This window comes from Chlamydotis macqueenii, chromosome 2 (genome assembly GCF_036417535.1).
Source record: "Chlamydotis macqueenii isolate bChlMac1 chromosome 2, bChlMac1.mat, whole genome shotgun sequence".
Taxonomy (NCBI): Eukaryota; Metazoa; Chordata; class Aves; order Otidiformes; family Otididae; genus Chlamydotis; species Chlamydotis macqueenii.
This window is the reverse complement of record NC_141557.1, coordinates 98857928-98879279: the sequence shown is the minus strand read 5'-3', so window position 1 is coordinate 98879279 and position 21352 is coordinate 98857928. Positions and strand designations below refer to the sequence as shown.

General features: G+C 40.1%; 1 protein-coding gene across 4 annotated transcripts in view; it reads left to right on the top strand.

Annotated features, from left to right (window-relative positions):
- Positions 1–3435: 3435 nt before the first annotated feature.
- STX17 (syntaxin 17) overlaps positions 3436–21352 on the top strand; it is a 31926-nt gene continuing 14009 nt past the window's right edge. Inside the window, exons 1-5 of one of the 4 annotated variants that reach the window (XM_086740516.1) lie at positions 3705–3847; positions 5024–5116; positions 9103–9185; positions 10522–10703; positions 18383–18448. In XM_086740516.1, coding sequence (XP_086596642.1) covers positions 10581–10703; positions 18383–18448 — 189 coding nt within the window. In that variant the 5' untranslated portion in view covers positions 3705–3847; positions 5024–5116; positions 9103–9185; positions 10522–10580. Of the gene's footprint in view, positions 3578–3704; positions 3848–5023; positions 5117–9102; positions 9186–9207; positions 9375–10521; positions 10704–18382; positions 18449–21352 lie in introns of those variants that run through there. The other 3 variants (XM_086740513.1, XM_086740514.1, XM_010123162.2) reach the window with 3 other exon arrangements.

The window sequence follows — 21352 nt, the reverse complement described above, 5'->3', positions numbered from 1 at the left end:
TTATCAACCAAACTTAATCTCAAATGCTTTTAATAAAATCTTTTTCATAAAGGTGTGTTGACTGGCATTTAATTATTGTCGTTTAATGACTGTATCCCAGGTCAGCACTTGCATGATTCTGCCCCATATCCGTGTCAAACTGGCTGTGCTAGGCTAGCCTATGTTATCCTCTTTACCTTTCTTTAAACATTTAGAATCACAGAATCATGGAACAGTTTGGGTTGGAAGGAACTTTTAAAGGCCATCTAGTCCAACGCCCCTGCAAGGAGGGACATCTTTGACTAGACCAGGTTGCTCAGAGCCTCATCCAACCTGGCCTTGAATGTTTCCAGGGATGGGGCATCCATCACCTCTCTGGGCAACCTCTTCCAGTGTTTCACCACCCTCACTCTAAGAAACATCTTCTTTATATCCAGTCTGAGTCTATCTCTTTTAAAACAACTATCCCTTGTCTTTTCACAACAGGCTCTGCTAAAGAGTTTCTCCCCATCTTTCTTATAACCCCCCTTTAAGTACTGGAAGACCACTATAAGGTCTCCCCAGAGCCTTCTCTTCTCCAGGCTGAACAGCCCCAACTCTCTCAGTCTGTCCTCATAGGAGAGGTGCTCCAGCCCTCTGATCATCTTTGTGGCCCTCCTCTGGACTCGCTCCAACAGGTCCACATCCTTCTTACGTTGGGGGCTCCAGGTGGGTTCTCACCAGAGCAGAGTAGAGGGGCAGAATCGCCTCCCTCAACCTGCTGGCCACGCTTCTTTTGATGCAGCCCAGGATGCAGTTGGCTTTCTGGGCTGCAAGCACACATTGCCAGCTCATGTTGAGCTTCTCATCCATCAGTACCACCAATTCCTTCTCCTCAGGGCTGCTCTCGATCCATTCTCCACTGAGCCTGTATTTGTGCTTGGGATTGCCCTGACCCATGTGCAGGACCTTGCACTTGGCCTGGTTGAACTTCATGAGGTTTGCATGGGCCCACCTCTTCAGCCTGCCAAGGTCCCTCCGGATGGCATCCCTTCCCTTCAGCATGTTGACCACACCACACCACACAACTTGGTGTCATCAGCAAACTTGAGGGTGCATTCAATCCCACTGTCCATGTCGCTGACAAAGATGTTAAACAGGACCGGGCCCAACACTGACCCCTGAGAAACGCCACTTGTCACCAGTCTCCACTTGGACATCAAGCCGCTGACCACAACTGCAGCCATCCAGCCAATTCCTTATCCACTGAGTAGTCCATCCATCAAATCCATGTCTCTCCAGTCTACAGATGAGGATGCTGTGTGGGACAGTGTCAAATGTTCTGCACAAGTCCAGGTAGATGATGTCAATTGGTCGTCCCCTGTCCACTAATACTGTAAGCCCATCATAGAAGGCCACCACATTGGTCAGGTACAATTTTCCCTTAGTGAAGCTATGTTGGCTGCCACCAATCGCCTCCTTGTTTTCCACGTGCCTTAGTGTGATTTCCATGAGGATCTGCTCCAGGACTTTGCCAGGCACAGAGGTGAGACTGGTCTGTAGTTCCCCAGGTCTTCCTTGTTTCCCTTTCTAAATATAAGAGTGATGTTTCCCTTTTTCCAGTCAGTGGGAACCTCACCAGACTGCCATGACTTCTCAAATCTGATGGACAGTGCCTTGGCAACTTCATCCGCCAGTTCCCTCAGGACCTGCAGCTGCATCTCATCAGGTCCCATGGAGCTGTGCACCTTCAGGTTCCTTAGATGGTTTCAAACCCGCTCTTCTCCTGCAGTGGGTGGTTCTTCATTCTCCCAGTCCCTGCTTTTGCCTTCTGCGGCTTGTGCGATGTGGCTAGAGCCCTGGCCGGTGAAGACTGAGGCAAGAGCTGTGGAGTACCTCAGCCTTCTCCAGGGTAACCAGGTCTCCTGTTCCCTCCTGGAGAGGGCCCACATTCTCTCTGGTCTTCCTTTTATCCCCGACTTACCTTAAGAAGCTTTTCTTGCCCTTGACATCCCTGGCCAGATTTAATTCTGTCAGGGCTTTAGCCTTCCTTCCCTGATCCCTGGATGCTTGAACAATCTCTCTGTATTCTTCCCAGGCTACCTGTCCTTGCTTCCACCCTCTGTAGGCTTCCTATTTGTTTTTTAGTTGATCCAGGAGCTCCTTGTTCATCCATGCAGGCCGTCTGGTGTTTTTTACCCAACTTTCTGTTAGGATGCATCGCTCCTGAGCTTGGTGGAGGTGATGCTTGATATCTTCAGTGTAAGCTTTCTTTTATTACTCTGGCATTCCAGTTGTCATTCCAGTGGCTGTCTTGTGAGCAACAGAACTAATGAAGACACTGGACCCTGTGGATTTAGATCCTTTAGTCCCTAAATAACCTTAATTACAATACCTACAATTTATTCTCTATTTGGCCTATGAAAATTCCATCTAGCAATCTGGAACTGCATATACGGAGCGTGGATGGCTAATATTTTTGTATTGATTGTCTGGCTGATTGCTTCTGGCAAAAAAAGTGTAAGAGCTGACTTTCTTGCTTGCTGTTCCCTTGCTGAGGAAACAAATTTAGGTTTATTTCCTCAGTAACATATCAATTTCCACAAAACTTATAGGAGTGTAATGACTTTCTCCAGATTAGACCAGAACCGGCCAAAAGGGCATGGAATGACAGACAGATGGAAACATAATGTAAGTCTCGTTCAGAACACCAAAATCAGCTGTAATTCGTCTTTGATACTGTGGAGATCTTAAGTCTGTTCTGTTAATGCTGTTGAGTCCAGTTTAAAAATGTTCTATTTTAATAGTGGTGTAACATAGTTGCTTCACAGATATTGTGAGGTAGCCAGGTAGTTTTTCACCTCTATTCAGAGGTGGTAAAAAGACCATCCTTTGGAGGTTTCACTGCCCTTGGAGGTTTCGCCGTGCCTGTCCTTCGTGCTTGCCGTGAGCGGGTACTCGGCCAGCTGGAGGGTGCCGTGCTGGGAGAGGATTCAATGATCAGTGTCGGACACAAACAGGTTACACTTATTTTCGAAATACAGGTCAGAAATATTTCCTAGATTCTTGTTTTCTGAATGTTGTTAGAAAGAGCGAGGGTTAAGTGAGGGGAGAAAGGAGCCTCGCTAGCTCAGCCTGGTTGGCATTTGTACCCTACAGATCGATGCTCTGTATCCCCAGGGTCCCACTTGGCACTTTGGTATCACCTAAACTACGTGTCAAGGCAAGCAAAAAGGCTGGTAGTGGTGGATTTGAGAAAAGTTCTTAAAATGAAGGTGGGAACCTTTGGCTCTCTTTTAGAAGAAGAAATTTAACGTCTCTCTCCCGATGAGCCCTTACCCCAGAAAGCCGGTAGTCCCCACTCCCCGGCCAGGGCAGCTTCTTCTTCTTCTTCTCCTCCTCCTCCTCTTCCTCCGCCCCAGCTCCTTCCCGCCCCGCACCGAGAGTGACGGAGAGAAATAAACATGAGGAAAACCGCCCCGAGCGGGGCGAAGAGGGAGTGTGTGTGCGTGTGTGCGGCGGGCGGGCGTTGGGTCGCTTCCCGCCGAGGCCGGCTCCTGCCCAGCGTCCCGGGGCCGCCGCCGGCCGCGGTCCTCGTCTCGGTCGCCGCCGCCACATGGTGAGGGGCCGCGGGCAGGGGAGCAGGGGGGCTGGACACGGCCAGGGGCGGAGGGCGCAGCGGGGCGCGGAGGAAGGGGGCAACGGCTGCCCCGGCGCGGCGGTGGCAGGGCGGGCGGCGGTGCTGGGCGGGCTCGGCTGCCGGGCCCCCGCCGGCGGCGACCCCGCTGCTTTCGCTTTCGCTTCCCCCGTCGAGGAGGCGAGGGCCGGGGCGAGGCCTGGCCAGCTGCCGGCGTCCCCTCGGCTTGGTTCCTGCGGACGTGGCCGGCCGGTAGGAGCCCGAGGAGCGGAGCGCCGGGTTCTCCCCCAACCCCGATCCCCGGTTCCTGCTCCTCAGCGAGGGCCGCGGCGGGCAGCGGGGCCGCCGCACGTTCACCTGGGCCTTGGGCCGCGGACGCAGGCCGGGCTTTGCTGCCGCCGCCAGGCCCGCGTCCCTCGGCCGCCCCTCTCCCCGTGCCCCGGGGGGGCTGGCAGGCACGGCGCGGGGGCTCGGCTGAGGGCGGTTTCCCTCCCCACCGGATAGCCCGGGGCCGGTCAGCGCGGCGGAGTGGCTGGGGGTGCCCCAGCCGTGCGGGTGCCTGCCCCTAGGAGAGGCCAGGCCCCGAGGTCCTTTGCCGGGGCTGTAGGTCGGGTGGCGGGGAGGCAGAGGCAGGCAGGGAGCTGAACCGAACCAGAACTTGTCACACCAGCTTGGATTCAGGGGAAAAAAAAAAAAAAAAGGGTAAAAGCAGGGTGTGACAAATCGTGTAGTCCTGCGTTCCCCAGGCTTTTAAAAGCATAATTCAGGAAAAAGAAAACAACAACAACAACAAAAAACCCCAAACAAACTAGTGTAGTCCACTTCATACAGTACATAAAACCTTTATTTATTCTTCCCTTATGTTTTTGCTCTCTGCATGCACACCTTGGTTTTCAGGGGAGAGATACAGGACAGGTAGGCCTCCATAACCTCTTGGTTGCTGGGGTGAGACAAGAGACATAATTCAGTAATACAGAAAAATCAGTATTTGGGCTCTGATCTCAGGTTGAACTGTGTTGCAGCCGTGTTTTGCAGGTGTTGGTCCACTACAGGCTCACTCCACCAGTTCAGCTTTGTTCAAAAAATGTTGATGTGTCAGTCATTAGGTGTTTTCTGCTCTTCTTCCGCTGGCTTAAACATGTAAAACTAATACAAAATGCCCGCTCTAATTTCTCAAAGTGCAGTCATGCACCCTTCTCTTGTCTGGATCAAGTTTATCTTGCTGGGTGATCCACAAGCACACAGATCTGCTAGGAACCACAGCCTGTTACATACAGGTGCTGATTCTGGTTGTTCTGTGGGAAATCCCGCACGCGCAGCTCTTTATCCGGCTAAGTAGTTTTCATGTAATTTTGAGAACATGCTGGGGCTGGTGACAGTGCTTTAATTAATCCTCACAAAGCTATTTTCCTTTGGTTCCTTTTGCAGCCAAAGGAGAAAGATGTAATTCAGACCCAACGTGCAATTTGGCTGTAGACCTTCATGGGAGCATGTTCCTCACTAACTACAGACCTCAGCCAAGTGAGCAATAGTGAATAGTCTCTGTCACTGCAATTTTGGGGATATTACTGCTCTAAGAAGAAGCGTTTCAGGTCATCTTAGTGAGAAGGCTGTTGTAAGTCTTTGTATTTTAGCATCTGTATCCTAATTTGTTTTATTTTCGTTGAGAAAAGGAAAGACTTTTGTGGCCTTACAACCCTTACAAGCAAGGCATCTATGCTGGAAGTACTTTTCTAGTAGCAGTGGTTGTCTAAAGTGTCGTAACTGAATTAAAATCAAATCGGAGTGTTACATTGTGTTTCCCTGGGCAAGCAGAACTTCAGGTTTATTCTGCATTTTTCCTACCATATGTGAATGGAGAACACTAGGCAATTTAACAGAAGCTCATGAGCATCACATTTTATGTATTAAAAGCATTTACTGGAATTTATGATACAAGTTATGAGTACATTACCATACATAGGAAAAATTTTACTTCTGATTGACTGCGACTATGTGACTGTGCCTTCTATGCACTGCCAAGAAGTAAGTGGAGATTTTGTGTTAGTGTCAGAATTAAATTAATGCTGTCACTGTTCGGAATTGTATGCCTTAAGATTCTTTTACCCCTTCAATTATTTGATGTAAACAGTGAAATAAGATCGCTTATGCTGGTTGGACCTTCAAAAACTGAAAGAAGAAGTGATCTGGTTTTGAAAAATTTTTTTTTGCTTTACATACTCGTTTATTTGGTAAAGCAAAGATCAAACCAGTGGAACTCCTGAAGTTCTTTTGCTCTGTTGCTTACAAACAAGAGCATGTGGACTGGTCCTTTTTGGAAGATACACTTAAAGAATTTAAAGGACATGGGGTGAACAAATGGGATAAGACATTTTTCCCTGTCTTACATAGTAAGAATCATAGATGATTTTCATATTAAGTGCAGAGATTAAGTTAATTCTTTTATTCTAATTTTACTTCACAATTACAGTTTCAGTTTGGGGCCAGTCTCCAGAAAAGATGAGTATTAAGAAGGGAGATACGTATAACTTTTGTCACCATCTAGTACTTTGATAATGCTGCTACAATATGCTTTGGATATGTCTTCTTTTTTATTAACACAGCTGACTAAAAATTATTCTGTATCTGGGTCTTCATCACTTCTGGATAAGTGTTACTTCTGTCACTGAAATATAATTGAATTTTGGTCATGAATTTTGAATATTAAATTGAAAGTATTTTACTTAGGAGATAACCCCTAACAGGCTTGTAACATCAGCATATGAAAAGACAAGATTCTGTAATTTCTTTGTTTATCAAAATATCTTGCACAGTGAATTTAATAAGGGACAGTTAATTACAAATGGCTTTATCTAACTTTTAAATTACTGATTTAATGATATGATATTCCCTTGGGGTTTTTTGCTCAAGCTTGAATTTATTTTAAAGAATCAGAGCCACGTATTCCAGTCTCAGAGAACTCAAGATTTTGTTGTGCTTGGAACTTGGTAAATACCTGTAGGAGAGATGCCCAAGCCCCTCTTCAAGTGACAGTCCTGTACAGAAATGGTCAGAAAGGGAAGGTGATCTGTCACAAAACTACGTGGTGTCTGAATGGCACCCTCTGAGAGAGGGCTCAGAACTTCTGCAAGTTGCGTACATGCTGACCACAATTCAGATCCAAAGACAGAGGCAAAATTGTCTCCTTAAAAAGCTGAAGTTGAGAGCAGTGTTTTTTACTTGCCTGGGGAGAATGGATAGGCTGGATAGGGCTGCTACTCAGAGGGATCTTGATGGGATGGAGAAATGGGCTGACAGGAACCTCATAAATTCCAGCAAAGGCAACAAGAAAGCCCTGCGTCGGGGATGGAATAGCCTGATGACTAGTAGGGGCTGTGGGAAGACTTGATGGAGAGCAGCCTTGCAGAAAAGGACCTATGTGTTGTGGTGGACCACGTGCTGAATATGAGTCTGAGTGTGCTGTTGCAGCGAAGGACAACCACGTTGTGAGCTGTATTAATAAATGCAGCTGAGGGACAGAGGAAGAGGGAGTGACTCTTCCCCTGTAATTGGCACCTGTGAGACTAGCAAGGTGGTTAGGGGGCTGGAGCACATGATATTCAAGGAGAAACAGAGAGATGGATTTTTTTCAGCTTTAAGAAAAGGTGAAAGAAGGGGAGATCTTACTGCTGTGGGTAGGAAGGTATAGACCCAGGCTCCTCTTGGAGCATGACAATGAGATGAGAAGCAATGGACACAAGCTGGCTTAGCTGCAAGGAAGGTCTATTCGGTCTTGTTTTGGTTTTTTTTTTTTTTAACCTGCAGAATAGTCAAACACTGAAGGAGGGGTCTAGTGAGTGTGTGGAGCGTCCATCCATGGAGTGGTTAGAACTTGACTTGACAAGGGCCTGTGCAACCACATCTAATTCCATTTGCACTGGATGGCATATGAAAATCCTTCCCAACCTAAACTGTCCTGTTATTCTGTGATTACTCAAAAAACAGGCATTATAGCTTTCTAAATTAATTGTTGAAGTTATGCTTAGGAAAACACAAACCAAATAAAGTATGCAGGAAAATTTAAGTTTCCTTGAGATTTTGTCTGAAATGAACATAGGGTCATCACAGAAATTTGTAGTTTTAATTTTATTTACCATATTGTATGAACTTAAAAAAAAAGTAAGACCTTGAATATTTTCTTATTGGTAATTTATGGCTTAGCATTTTGTTACAAAAGCTACTGTACTGTTCAAGAGAACATTAAGCGGAGACCTGATGACAATGTAAGAAGCTTTTATGTTTCTTTCTTAGTTTCTCACACTTACTGTGCAGTGAAATTTAGGCAGCAGTGCCTTAAAGAGACTCGTAGACTCTGTTGTGAAAGCTAGTTTACTGTTTGGGAATTTTTAAGGGGAAGAAAATGAATATCCAGGGCCCTGCATGCAGCCAAATCTTTCAATTTAAAACTGTTGCTTATTCAGATCGCCTACTCAAGACAAATGGCCATTGGTTACATTAACTCTGCTTTCACAGTGGTGCTGCTTATAAGTCATCTAAACTATCAATTTTGAGTTTTACCAATCTCTAGATGTCATTAAAGGTTAAGGACAAAATTATGGTGGGTTTAGCTTTGTCTCTGTTGTATTTGTTCTAAGACAGAATGGGCTGTGGGTTTCCGTGACTTCACATTGTGCAATAAGTTTGAAGAATTTGTGCCGTTGCTTCTTTGAGATAATTCAGTATTAAAGAAAAGCATGAAATGGCTAGTAAATATCTTTAAGGAACCAATTTTTAATTAATTCTAGCTCATAAACTTGTGGATTAGTGTATAAGCTGCCAGGAAGGTAAATACATGTTTGAAGAGGAAGTGCTGCAGTTTGGAGTATGATGTTTTTTATCTTTTCCTCATTGCAAAAAAAAAAAAATCCATTCTAGGCTCAAAATGGAGTTTGACTGTGAGATACGAGTGGCTCCTTCAAAAGTGTTAGGGACTGTAGTGAACAAGGTATAATGGAAGAACCAATGTATTTTTTTATCATCTTGCATTTAAGCTAATCTATTTAGAATGATGGAAAGAGTAAGTCAGCACAAAATGATTGTTTTTACATCCTGAAAAATGCAGGGCCATCCCACTGGAGGTTTTTTTTTTTTTTAAATTTGGTCAAAGAACTATTAATATTAGATGCCTTCGGTTAGAAGGGGATTTGTAAGACTGCTTGATAGTATGTCTATATAATTTGAAGTGGGGATAATTTAGCAATGACTGCAAAGTCAGCTGATGAAATAATTTCCTTCTGAGGTTCTGAAAAAGGAGAGGGTGTATCAGTGACACCTTAAAGATTGACTTCCCCTAACTTGGTCTACTCTCAGTAAATACTCAGTTTTCCACAGTTTCAGTTCCTTTGTTGGATAGAACAGATAAAGGAGGAGAGTCTTCTGTTAGCATTCTGTTCTTCAGGAAAACACAACATTTTTTTACTTGCAGCTGTGTTGCGAAAGGTGAGTAATCTGTGACTATTTTCCTCTAGAAACCCGGCCTCCCGTTGCCAGAATCGCTTTTGGCTTTCTCGTTGTCCTGATGGAAGATGCTTACCACTTGGCTCTGTTGAAGGTGAGGGATATTTGTACATATAATCCCTGCAGCCTACAAGTGAGGACTGTGACTGAACTTTGAGCAGTTCTGTCGATGACCCAGTGCCATAATCTGGTGTCTGCCTCCCAGTTCTCTCTGCCTGCAGGAATCATGGGTCTTGGAAGAACCTCAACACTCTCCCTCCACACTTCAACACCATAGTTAGATGTGAGAAAAAGAATGTCTTAATTCACTGTTAATAGTATGTTTAGCTGTGTGAAAAATAGGCAAATTTTTTAACCTGTTACATTTTATTGTACCTCATCTGTACCAGGAGGATTATGCTAGTTTAATTATTTGAAATTATTTTGGTTACTGGAAGAGGAAAATCAGGGAAAGCCTTCTGGTGCAGTTACTCGTGTAGTACAGGTACTTTCATATAACTAAGTCAACATGTGACTTTTTACTGACACTTGTGATGAAACTTACTCATACATGTCTGCAGTTGAACTTCTTGGTTTTGTTTTAAAAAAGGAGTATACAGAAAGAAAATCTAATTTAAATAACCTTTATACAGTATTAAAGCTACAAAATTATCTCGTAGTATTTTTTTCTTTCCCCTTGTGTTCATTCAGCGTAATGGAATTATTTTACATTACTCATATGCTTTGTAGATAAATGCTATTATATATAGTTCCACATATCTTACATAACTTTGAAGTTTCACTTTTCTAAAAGATTTATGCATATGCAGGGAACAGAATTCAGGCTGCTTATGTACTTACTGGTCCCACAAGTATTTCAGCAGCCTGTTTAAACCCCTTGTTAGGTGATGCCGTAGTCATTTTCAGTAGAGGACAAATGAATTGGAAGCATTCAGGAGCTCTTAGTCTTTCAAGGAAATGGGCTTCCAAAATTAATTTTATTTTGATGGCTTTTGCATCAAAATAAATTTTTGAGATGATTCAGAATGTAAATTGGCAAAACTTGAACTCTGAAAACTGAATTGGCAAATTCAGAATGTAAATTGGCAAAACTTGAACTCTGATCAAGCAAAGCATCTAACTGGAAGGTTTTTTCAAAGGCTTCCATTTATTAATATGCTGCAAAGCATGTTTGCATCTGCCTTAATTATTTTTTTTTGTTAGTTGTAAGTTTTATCTATGAAAAGTGATCCCCAAAGCCTGCAAATAAATTTAAATAATACATTTAAATGCAAATACAGTATCCAGATTTTAAGTAGTTAATACTGCTCAAATGTGCTTTTGACATAGATGTCATTATTGGAAAGACTGCTATACCTTGCTTTGCTTTCTTTTAAAAAGTGGTTCTAAATTATTACATTTTTATAAGCCTGTTATTCTTTGGGTTTTAGGGATTTCTACCTTGGTGACAGTATACTGGGCAAGTCTTGACTTGAAAGCTGCTTTTAGGATGTCTGAAGATGATGAAAAAGTTAAGCTCCGTCGAATTGAACCTGCCATTCAGAAATTTGTTAAAGTGGCAATTCCAACAGATTTGGAGAGGTTAAGAAAACACCAGATAAATATTGAGAAGGTTAGTGTTCACTTTTTACTAATACAGTTCTTTTTGCAGTGTAGAAGCTGTCATGCTGGAAGATTATGTAGAGATTCCTATGGAAAGTTGATTATTAAATGTTTTAATTCAAATTTGTCTAAAAATGAAATTTCTATATTGTCTGGTCATTCAGTGTGTACAAGGCCTTTACAAGTGGGAACTAGTCAATCTACAGAGTGAGAAACACTACTGTTTTGTGTTAAAAAGTTGTAAGGAAAGCAGCCTAATAGTCTTACCGTATTTTTGAGTCACAGTGGTTTGCTCAAACTATTTTAAATAACTTACTGTTTATACCTGTCTTTTTCTATCTATATTTTTAAACTGATGTAAGAGACAGAGAGAGATTGAATTATTTAAGTAAATAGAAAAAGAATTGTATCAAAATTGCAGCACGTTTGTGTGTTTCTTGTTGACATTAGCTCATACTTGACAGTGAAAGTGAATGTACTTCCAGGAAAAATTAATGTCAAGTTAAATTCTTCCACACACTGTGGCAATGCCTGTACTGGTAAAATAAACGTGCCCAGGACAGTTGTCTGGCATGAAATGGCCTATGTCCGTGTTATTAAACCTTCATGTTCTGCAAAACAGAGTGGATGCATCCACACTGCGAATTGGGGATAGTCTCTGTTCCATGTTTATAACTCCTTAACCATTCTCAGGAATTCTTTATGTGAGAGAGCTGTTTGGCATGGCCTAAACCATGCCAGGGACAGTTCTAACAGTTTAACAGCACAGATTACCAGATTTCAGGTTTAAAACACTCTCAGTCTCTGTTTATTAGTATAGCTGTAGCCTGTGGAAACAGGAATTGGTTTGTTGAGGAAGGTGGCAACACTAAAAAAAGGAAGGGAGTGAGCCACTTATTATGACTATAAGTGTGTTTCCTAAGAAAGACATATTTGTTAAAAAAGATTATACTTACCATCACAGAAAAATCAGTGACAGTGAGTATCTGTAGTCCTGCAAAGTTCTGTACATGTTTCTGAAAAATCATACATCGCATTAATTTCACTAGGTGCGTTCACAATGTATAAGATCAAGTGTATATGTAAACCTGGATGGTGTAGGACAACTGTCTACATTTTTTAACACCTTGGGAAGGAATGAATAAATGGGAAGAAAATATGTAAACACGATTTTGATTTCCTGAAAGGTGTGGTCTGAAGGGTGTGTATAACGTTATTGTTGAAACTGTTTTGTATTTTGCCACTGTCACTTGTTCAGAACTTTACCGTAACTTCACTGTAACTTTACCAAGTGGATGATCCAAGTTTGGGATGAAATTTTCCTTGCAAAGTTTCTGCCTTGAGTAGTTTAAGGATAGAGGAGGAAAAATAAATCCATGCATTTGTTTCTGAGAACATAGTCAGGAAGTAATGTGTTGTTCAAGTGATAGCCATTTCTTTTAATAAGAAATGTTCAGTTTAAGTTATAGTGATTGATAGCTTAGTGCTAATGATTTTTTTTCAAAGCAGTGACGTGTTAGAACAGTAACTTGAGGTTTTTGTGTGGAGTGGTCTTTGTCCAGACTGTACATTTTGCCATGCCTCTAAAAATCTGCCAAGTTTTGGCCAAGAGGTATGACTCTGAAAAAAAAGTGGTTTGCAGGTACATACTGGTTGAACTCCACCAGCTGAAGATTGCTAAAGATTTACCCAACACTGGGCACACTCCTGTGCTAGAAATTACCAGAGCTCATTCTTGGAGTGGCTGATTTGATTGGTCCTGAATCTGAGAATGAGAACAGGAATTTTCTCGTGTTCCTACAGTCTGATCCTCCTTCTTTCCCTTACTTGTGTGCAAGAGGAAGCTCTTCCTGGCTCATGTAAATGAAGGATAAAGAATTGGGTGAGGAGAACTTAATATAATATTTGTCTGAAGCAATAACTTCTGAATGAAATTACCTGTTTTTTCAGTCACAGTATGTTGTTTGTTCTTTGTTATTCCATATTTGTATAAATCATTACATTACCTAGACGCCAACTGATTCAGCATTTTTTTTTGCCTTGGAATTGGCCAGTTTGCAGCAGCCCTGTCCTGTAGAGGCCAGGAGCAGCTTTCTGTTCTCCAGCTTCTCCCACAAAGAACAACTAATTGAGTTACTTTGCATCGTAGCTGGAGTACAGAGGAGTCAGTATTAGCTTGCTCTTGGGTGAGATGAGCCTCAGCTGTTAAATTGCCCTGGAAAGGTGTACAGCCTCCAGAAATCAGTGCATATGTCTCTCACTGTGCATGGCCTGTACCTGGCAGTGGCCAGAGAAGTAGCTAGGGGCAACTAGTGAAGAATAATGCAGAATAGGACAAGATTCAGAGGTGCCTAGAGGAGGGCTTTGTACTAATATATTTTTGATGCAAGCTGTTTCATTCAAATAGAGACATAGAGTCTTGGTAGCTAGGTTGTTCCCTTCTTTCTCTAACCAGAAGTTGCACAACTGTGCACGGAAGCAACATGCATTTTTTATAATCCACCAAAAGGGATTTCTTGGTTGCATTGAGGTAGTTTTTGGTCCACAGTTGGCTTATGTTAAAATTATGTTAAAAATTATACCCTCAGGGAAGCACTCTGGTTAACACCAACAGCATCAGTGAGTGTAGAGCAGTGAGGTATACTGTTCTTCAGAGTCTTGAGGAAGGCATCCAGAAATGAGGGGATGCAGTTAATAAATACCCACAGAAGGGTGGCATAAAAGCTACAGTCTTGCCTGAGAGGAGAAGATGAGTAGTCACTGGAAAAAGGTAGTCTATTGACGGGAGGGGGGAGCTGACCTGCAAGTACAGAATGGGAAGTGGTTAGCCAGGCACATTAGGGTTACACAAATGGTTTTGTTGCACTTTGAAGGTAAAGATAAGCTTTTGATGTCTATAAGGTAGTAACTGGGGAGAGAGGAAGAAGGGGTGGGCATAATTATTAGGCTGCTTGATTTTTGTTTTTTTTTAAGAGTATTACTTTGTACAGCTAAATAGATTCTTTGCTAAGTATTGTCCATATATGTAAAACCTCCTTCATTTAGGCTATGTAAAAACCCTATCAAGAAGCTTCAAAAGGCATTGGGTGCTGCAATGAGAAACAGAGACGTGATCAGTTATTACCCTGTGTAGTATTTACCAGTGTGAGAGATGATCTGGGGAATTGCTGCATTTTGCAGAACCTGCTGAGTGAGGAGGGGTAGCCAGGTAGCGGTTGACCCTGCTGAAAATCTTTTACGTATTGAGACAAAGAATAATTATGCTGTATCTAGCCAGATAGTGTTACTATGGTGTCAGGGAAGGGGTGAAACACGTTCTACTTAATTCAACTTTGTATTGGTCAGCTGAAGTCTTTATTGGCACAGCAAGTCATTTGCATCAAGCATTCCTGTTTTGCAGACAGAAGGGGAGATCATCGTAAAGACAGTTTTCTGTGTCTAGAAGAAAATGCAGAAAATATTAGCACTCAGGATAAAATGAGTCTTTGGGTTAGTTCTGACCTAACACTTTGTTCAAAGCGTTGTCAGAGAAACTCATGCTTAGCCGGAGTTTAATTGTAGGCAATACAGACTGCGGTGTTTCTGTAATGGTGTTCAATGACCACACTGAAATGCCAAAATGCTTTACTGAGTAGGTGAATTTTATATTTTGAATGCAAAAATCTGATGCAATCTAAAAGTATCTGGTGTGGATATTTCTTGAGATTTTTCAGGTTGTTGATGGTGTCAGTGTAAGTGATCTGTTCAGTCAATATTAAAAAAACCCTTAAATAATTGTAAATGTGGTTCTTAAAAGTAAGTGTTAACTGCACTTCTAGAACAACACTTTCATGAAAGCAAGAAGTGGTAGTAAGGTTTAGTATAGATTTTTCTTTCTGATTTCAGAATACTATTAAAAATTTTTGCATCCCTTTGATATTTGACTTAGTAATTAATAGAATTACTGGAAACAAGTAACTACGGATAAAACCTTTGAATAAACAATTGGTAACTGTGCCAGAAGGTATTCAACACTACTGAAGACTTCAGAACTTCTGTGTATTGGCAAAAAAATATAAGACACAACCATTTATGAGGAGTAATACATTTGAGTATAAAAATAGTCCCTAAATGCCAGATTCTTTAAAAAGTCCACACTCAGTGTAATGTTCTTAAAATCTGAAAGTTTATTTTTTAAAATACTTTTCTGGCTGTGAGAACTATAAATATTCCAAAGCTTCCTCTATGGATAGATTTATGAGAAGGTGAGAATAAAAATATGGCAATTGGGAATTTGAAATCTGTCACTAGATAGTATTAGATTATCAGAACACTAGCAAAAGTTTGGTTGAAATACTTCCATGATAATTTGCATTTTATATCTTTTACATGCATTGTAGCCATAATGAATGTGTTACACTACTTTTATGAGCTGTCAGCAGCTTAAATGTTTTTTTTCTAAAATACTTTTTGTAAAATTAGCTTTCAGCCATGTAAACCAAACATCCCTAGGGGTAAAAGGATAATTTTGTAGAATCTGATCCTGTTTATTTTACAGGCTACTTTTAAGCAAAAATCACTAATTATGTCAAATTGCTTAGAGCAGCAACATTATTTACTTATGATGAAGCCAATATCTCTAACCTCATTTCAAGAATATTGATTTAAACCTTAGGTTCCAGAGATAGTCCAAACAATTAATCTACTAAATCACTGTTTGAAGAAACTATAAAATCAATATATAATGAAATATGACCTTGAGTACACCTTTTCAGAGGAAGTGGCTACCATAAATCCAGTGTCATTGCTTCTCAACTATTTGAGAGTCCAACTTTCCATATGACAATTTTTGAAGACTTAAAATTTATGTCCTTAAGAAATAAGTAGTCTGTACTTGAGGTTTTTTCTTTGCATGTTTTCCCCAAGGAGTTCTTGTTTTCTAAAGCACATTCCGTGGATTGGAAGGCTTTTCACTCCAAAAGAGGCAATAAAGTGTATGCTTATCCGAAAGGGTTACAACTTTCTGTTAGCCTCTGTTAGATTAAACCAATTGTCATGGTACTACAGGAAAGTGGAAGTTTTAGCATGCTGCCCTGAACTTTGTAGATGGTATGCAACAAACCTTAAAAAAAAGTGCTGTAGGACACGACATCCTTTTTTCTCAGTTTTAATTTCATTTTATGTGACTCTACCCAAGTTAAATGATGTTTTGCAAACCCTTTATACCTTTGGCGGGGAGCCATTGTTGTGGTGGGAAGATATATAAAGGTGACACAAAAGGAGAAATTAAGTTATCTGAGTCTTCCTGTAGTCTTCATCAGAGTGTATACATTTGTATAAGACATTTATTATAGAGCTTTTAGAAATGTTGGTGAGTAATTGCTACAAAAATTAATGCAGAGGATATTACGAAAAGCTTTGCGTTCTCTCCCTGTCCACTGGATACTTTCAAGGAGAAATGGAAGGGATCCAAAGCACAAGCATGAAGATTTCTTTTCTAAAGAGAGTTCTCAAAAGAGAGTAGGACAAAGTGGAAAAGACACTGAGTGTCTAAGAGTAACCTTATGTTTTGTATTTCTGATGTGGAATACAAACTATTTGGCTATAGCACAAATATGATTAAATATCACAGAATCATGGAACCATAGAATGGTTTGGGTTGGAATGGACCTTTAAAGACCATCTAGTCCAACACCTCTGCCATGGGCAGGGACATCTTTCAGTAGATCGCGTTGCTCAAAGCCCCGTCCCACCTGACCTTGAACTCTTCCAGTGATGGGGCCTCCACAGCTTCTCTGGGCAACCTATTCCAGTGCCTCATCACCCTCATTGTAAAAAATTTCTTTCTTGTGTCCAATCTAAACTTACCCTCTTTCAGTTTAAAATCATTGCCCCTTGTCCTGTCACTACGGCTGTAGTAAAAAGTATCTGTCTTTCTTCGAAGCCCCCTTTATGGATGGAAAGACCACAGTAAGGTCTCCTCAGAGCCTTCTCTTAGTTTTATATGTATGTGTTAATGACAAATAACATCAATACATCTCTTCTCAAGATTTGTAGTCCTTCAGTTCCCTGGAGTGAACATTGCCCAGGAGTATGGCCTACTTTGTGCTAGGTGACAAAGAGAAGTCAACAAGGAGGAATTCTCTGACCACATGAATGTAATTGCTTGGGTGTGTTAAGTCATTGGATTCTTTGAAGTCGTCACTAGCATACTAGGAACTTTGAAGCAAAGTAATAAAACTTCTAAATATATAAAGCAGATAAATATGCTGATCATTTCTAGTGTAAGTTAGAAAGAGCAATAAAGGTTTCCAGAGGAATTCTTCTTCCTGTTCTTAACTGGAAAACAGTTGGTTTTTTTTTATTATTCAGTATGTGGAAAATATAGTGCAATCAGTTGAATTTGAAAGGTAATTTTTCCCCAAAACCATTCTGTTCCACCCTCAGAAATTCCTGTTTCAGTACTCTTTCAGGGATGACTGAACTGGAAGATCTACTGTTGATACAGATTTTTTTTTTTTGTCTATCTTATTTCAAATAACAATGGGAGTAATTTTAATGACATAATAATTTATGCAGAAGTTGTTGCTTTCCTAGAAAAATCACTTTAATTTGACTTAGTTGAACACTAAACCTTTTCTTTTCCATAGTACTACAAAATCCTAATATGAAATAACTTTTTTCTCTGAAAATAAGAAGTAACATCAGATTTCTCACTGTATTTTAAGAAGCTGAGTAACTTGTGATCTTTATTGCTGTGGCCTCTAAAATTATGAAAAGAATTCAGGAAATATGTAGGCTGTAGATAAAGTTTTTTATTGGTAACAAAGCATATTAAGAAATTGAGAAATTAAACTTTACAAAAAATACCTCACAAATCATGGTAAACATTTTGTCTTGTTATTGAAACAATTAAAAAGAATGTTCTAATATTGTCTAGTGCTTTAAATGCATTCTTTGATGGTTTCAGCACACATTCCAGGAATCACAGCTTTTAGTTCTATTTAGCATTATTTTTCTTTATCATGTCTTTATATTATTTATGTCCACTGCCAATAGCAGGGATTGATTTATTTTAATGTTGAAAATATTAATATGTGGTGCTATGCAGTTCTTTTGCAAAATTTGCTCTCTGCTAATGGAATAATTCCTCTGGTCTCTGTCCTGTGGAAAGTGCTGCATGGATAGTTTCCCACTGAAGTTAGTGAAGCCTCATGCGGGTGCCAAATCTGCCCTGATGGTTCTCGTAACTGTGTTTATATCTATGTAGAAATGGTAAGTGTAAGTGTAGACAGTAGTGTTGTGTAATGAATGCAATTTTCTATATAAATAATCTCAGGTACCTTGTTGTCCTATATGACCAGTGCTGCTTATCCCCTATTCCATTCCTCCATCTGCCCTTCGTTTTACTGACTGCCGAGTGATTTATGCCACGGTAGTATCAGGATGCTGCAATACCTCTTTGTTGTTAAAAACTGATGCTGAAACCCTGATTATCTGCACTGCAGTAAAATACATTGTACAAAATTATTCACAAAATACATTGCCATTTACCTCTCTAATTTTTCAGTGGAAATGCCTATGTCTTAGCTTCTTACTGCCAATTTTGGAAAATTAAAGTGATTCTTTACTGAAAGTTCCTTTTTTTTTTTTTCTGTGTAGCCAGTTGGTCAAAATAGCAATTATATGGAGTATTTTTCTTTATTTTAGTATCAGAGATGCAGGCTCTGGGACAGATTGCATGAAGAGCACATTAACGCAGGACGAACAGTTCAGGTAAGGGTATTAAAATGACTGCTATATTAATGGAATTAAATTACATACATAGTACTGATTACCTCAGGGCTGTATCTTCATGGAGATGTATAATTGACAGGTACATTTTACTTCATTTAAAAGGTAGGGTTTTACTAAATGTGTCCTATGAAGCAAATACAGTCAGAAATGTTTCAGGATTCTTGAACAAACAAAAGTTTGGAGACTCTGGTCTTTTGCAAGCTCTCTTCTTACGTTACTAAATTAAAAGACAGGAATTGCAATAAGGGATACTGTTAAAGCATGGTTTCAGACTGAACAGAGAACATCTGGACTACTAGTTTGGTGTGCAGGTCTCATTAGATGCATAACATCATCAAAGGAGGAAATACTAGAGACACTTGTCAGCATGGCATCATCTGAGTGACTTCATGCATAGTCACCCATAACTCAGCACACAGGGAATCTCACATCTGTTTCTAAAAAAAAAAAAAATGCATGTCTTGATGAAAATGATGCAAAAGCTGGTGCCAGACATCAGCCTTCACACTGCTAAATAGCACACAGCCAATGAAGATTATCAATACAGAAGAACACAAAGACCAAATAAACACTCCAAAGTTTGCTGACACAGATATAGCAGCTAGTGGTTATAACATGCTGTAGCAGCAAAATTCTGGGGACAGATATATCTTTGCCAGCAGGAGAGGCATCTTGTGTTGGTTTCAGAGGTGGTTATCAGAGGAGGGACATGACTTTGTTACTAGAACAAACCTTTTGTGACCTACACTGCATCTAGACAAGCAAGGCTTTGCCAGCAGGGGTAGCACTGTATTTCATAATTCTAGTACTGTAAATTCCCATGTTCGTTGCAATGCCTTACTGACTCCTGTGGGAAATAAGACCAGACTGAAAATGGAAAAAAAAAACCCTCAGAAAGAAGAACTTAAAAGTTCTGTTCTCAGTTGAACAACAGTGTTAGACAGGAGGCAGAGCTGGAGTTATGTATCTTTTTGAGGACTGTATGGTGTTAATGAGCTTTTTTAGTGTAGATCATAGGAAGTTATATGTGAAATCTACCTGATTTTTCTATTATTTGGAGGTTTGAGTGTTTATTTTGATTTTCACCAAGAATTTTTGAAATTTGAATGTAAGTTTATTCTTAATATCAAAAGAGTCTTGCAAGGGTGGAAGTCCTATTAAAACAATGGCATCTTAACAGGTTTGGTGTAGTAAGCATGTATGTCTGTGCTCTAATGTATTTTCATGTCTGAGGTGTAGGACAGGGTTCTCTTAGAACTCTTTTATTATCAGTATCACTTGTTTAGCAGGACAAAATCTATCAATAATTACAGAAAAAGTAATTGTGTTGATATTTTTAAATACATTAAGTCCTTTAGTAATAAAACCTCATATTTGACTGTAGAAACATTTATATTTGTCTTGAATCTAAAGCCTGCCATTTTCACTATCACCCAAAATAAATGTTCTTATATTTTATTTAATGTTCATTGCTTTTAGATCTGGATACAAGTTATGCATTAGAGTGGTTCACATTCTGATACCCAGAGAGCAGAACAAGTATCTTGGTCCATGCAAGAAGAGTAGACTAGCTCTTTGTTTTAATTAAATAGTTAGGAGTCTGGAGTACTTGATGATAAATTATATGACATGTAGAATGTGTTTGCTGTAAGCTGTTTAAATGTTTACCAATGGACTTGTGATCTGTTTGTTTGCAAAGAAATCAGATTAATTATTGTGATACCAAATGTTCTCTGCAGCACACACTTTGCTCTCAAAATTAGATGTTGTAAAAATACATTAGGAATCCCTAAGTCAATATTGACCCAAGGCATCCGCCACAGGTTTTAGACAAATATATGCACAGCCACTCTACATTTAATCCATGTGCACATAATTAGCCATTTTTCTGAATTTTCAGTTTACCCAGAATAATTACTTCTGTTGTACTTTTGATGATGGTCAAAATTATAATAGAACTATAGATGAGCGTAAATATATACCTCTTCTTTCTGGTGACTGGATGCCACATTAAAAGCTTCTAAAAAGGAAAGCAGAGAAACCAGGGAAATCTTTGTACAGGGCATGATGACACCCTTTCGAAAATACTGAGAAAATAGCTCTTGTATACTGTGTATTAGTTTTTCTGAATGTGCTCTTGTATATTTTCATTTTTGGGGATGGTCCATGGACTTCTTAAAGTGCTAAGGCCTGAATAAATATGCAGTTTTGCTAGGCTTTGCTGACATATATGCTGACTGTACCATACAATTAGTTAATTATTGTAAGAGTTAAGTTAATTTCAATGAAGTGTCAGTATTTTGTTGTAACACCTAAGGACTGCCTTGATCGTATTCATAGTCAGAGGTAGAAAAATGATGCAGTAACTAGAGAGGATGTAAGGCATTGAACAAAAAATGAAAAATACTGTGGATGAATGATCTGGCTTTAGTCTGTATCTAGCCCACAAAAAGAGACTCTCTTCTGCAAAACATACCTAGACAAATGTAGTCTCTCCACTGCATTGCTCTAAACTGGAAAGCTACTTCAACAACGTTAATCTTTTTTTTTCTTTTTCACTTTTATTACTTCCATTTCAACTGAAAATTATTTACAAGTAAAAGATGGTTTTCAGTCAACTCTTGCATAAATCTTCAAATCTCTGTGGTACGGCTCATGTCTTCTGTACCATTTTTAAAATTATGTAGTCCTCAAATCAGGTATCTTTCTGGGATACTATGCAAATATACTGGGAGAACATGAGAAGCAGGGTAGATGAGTGTCTTTATTGCTGCAGGAGATTGTGGTATCAGTGAAGGATCGTGTAAAATCGGCTCACTATTGCAGCCTATGGCCATCTGTAGGATAAATATATCCTTAAACTCAGACTTTCTTTGACTTATG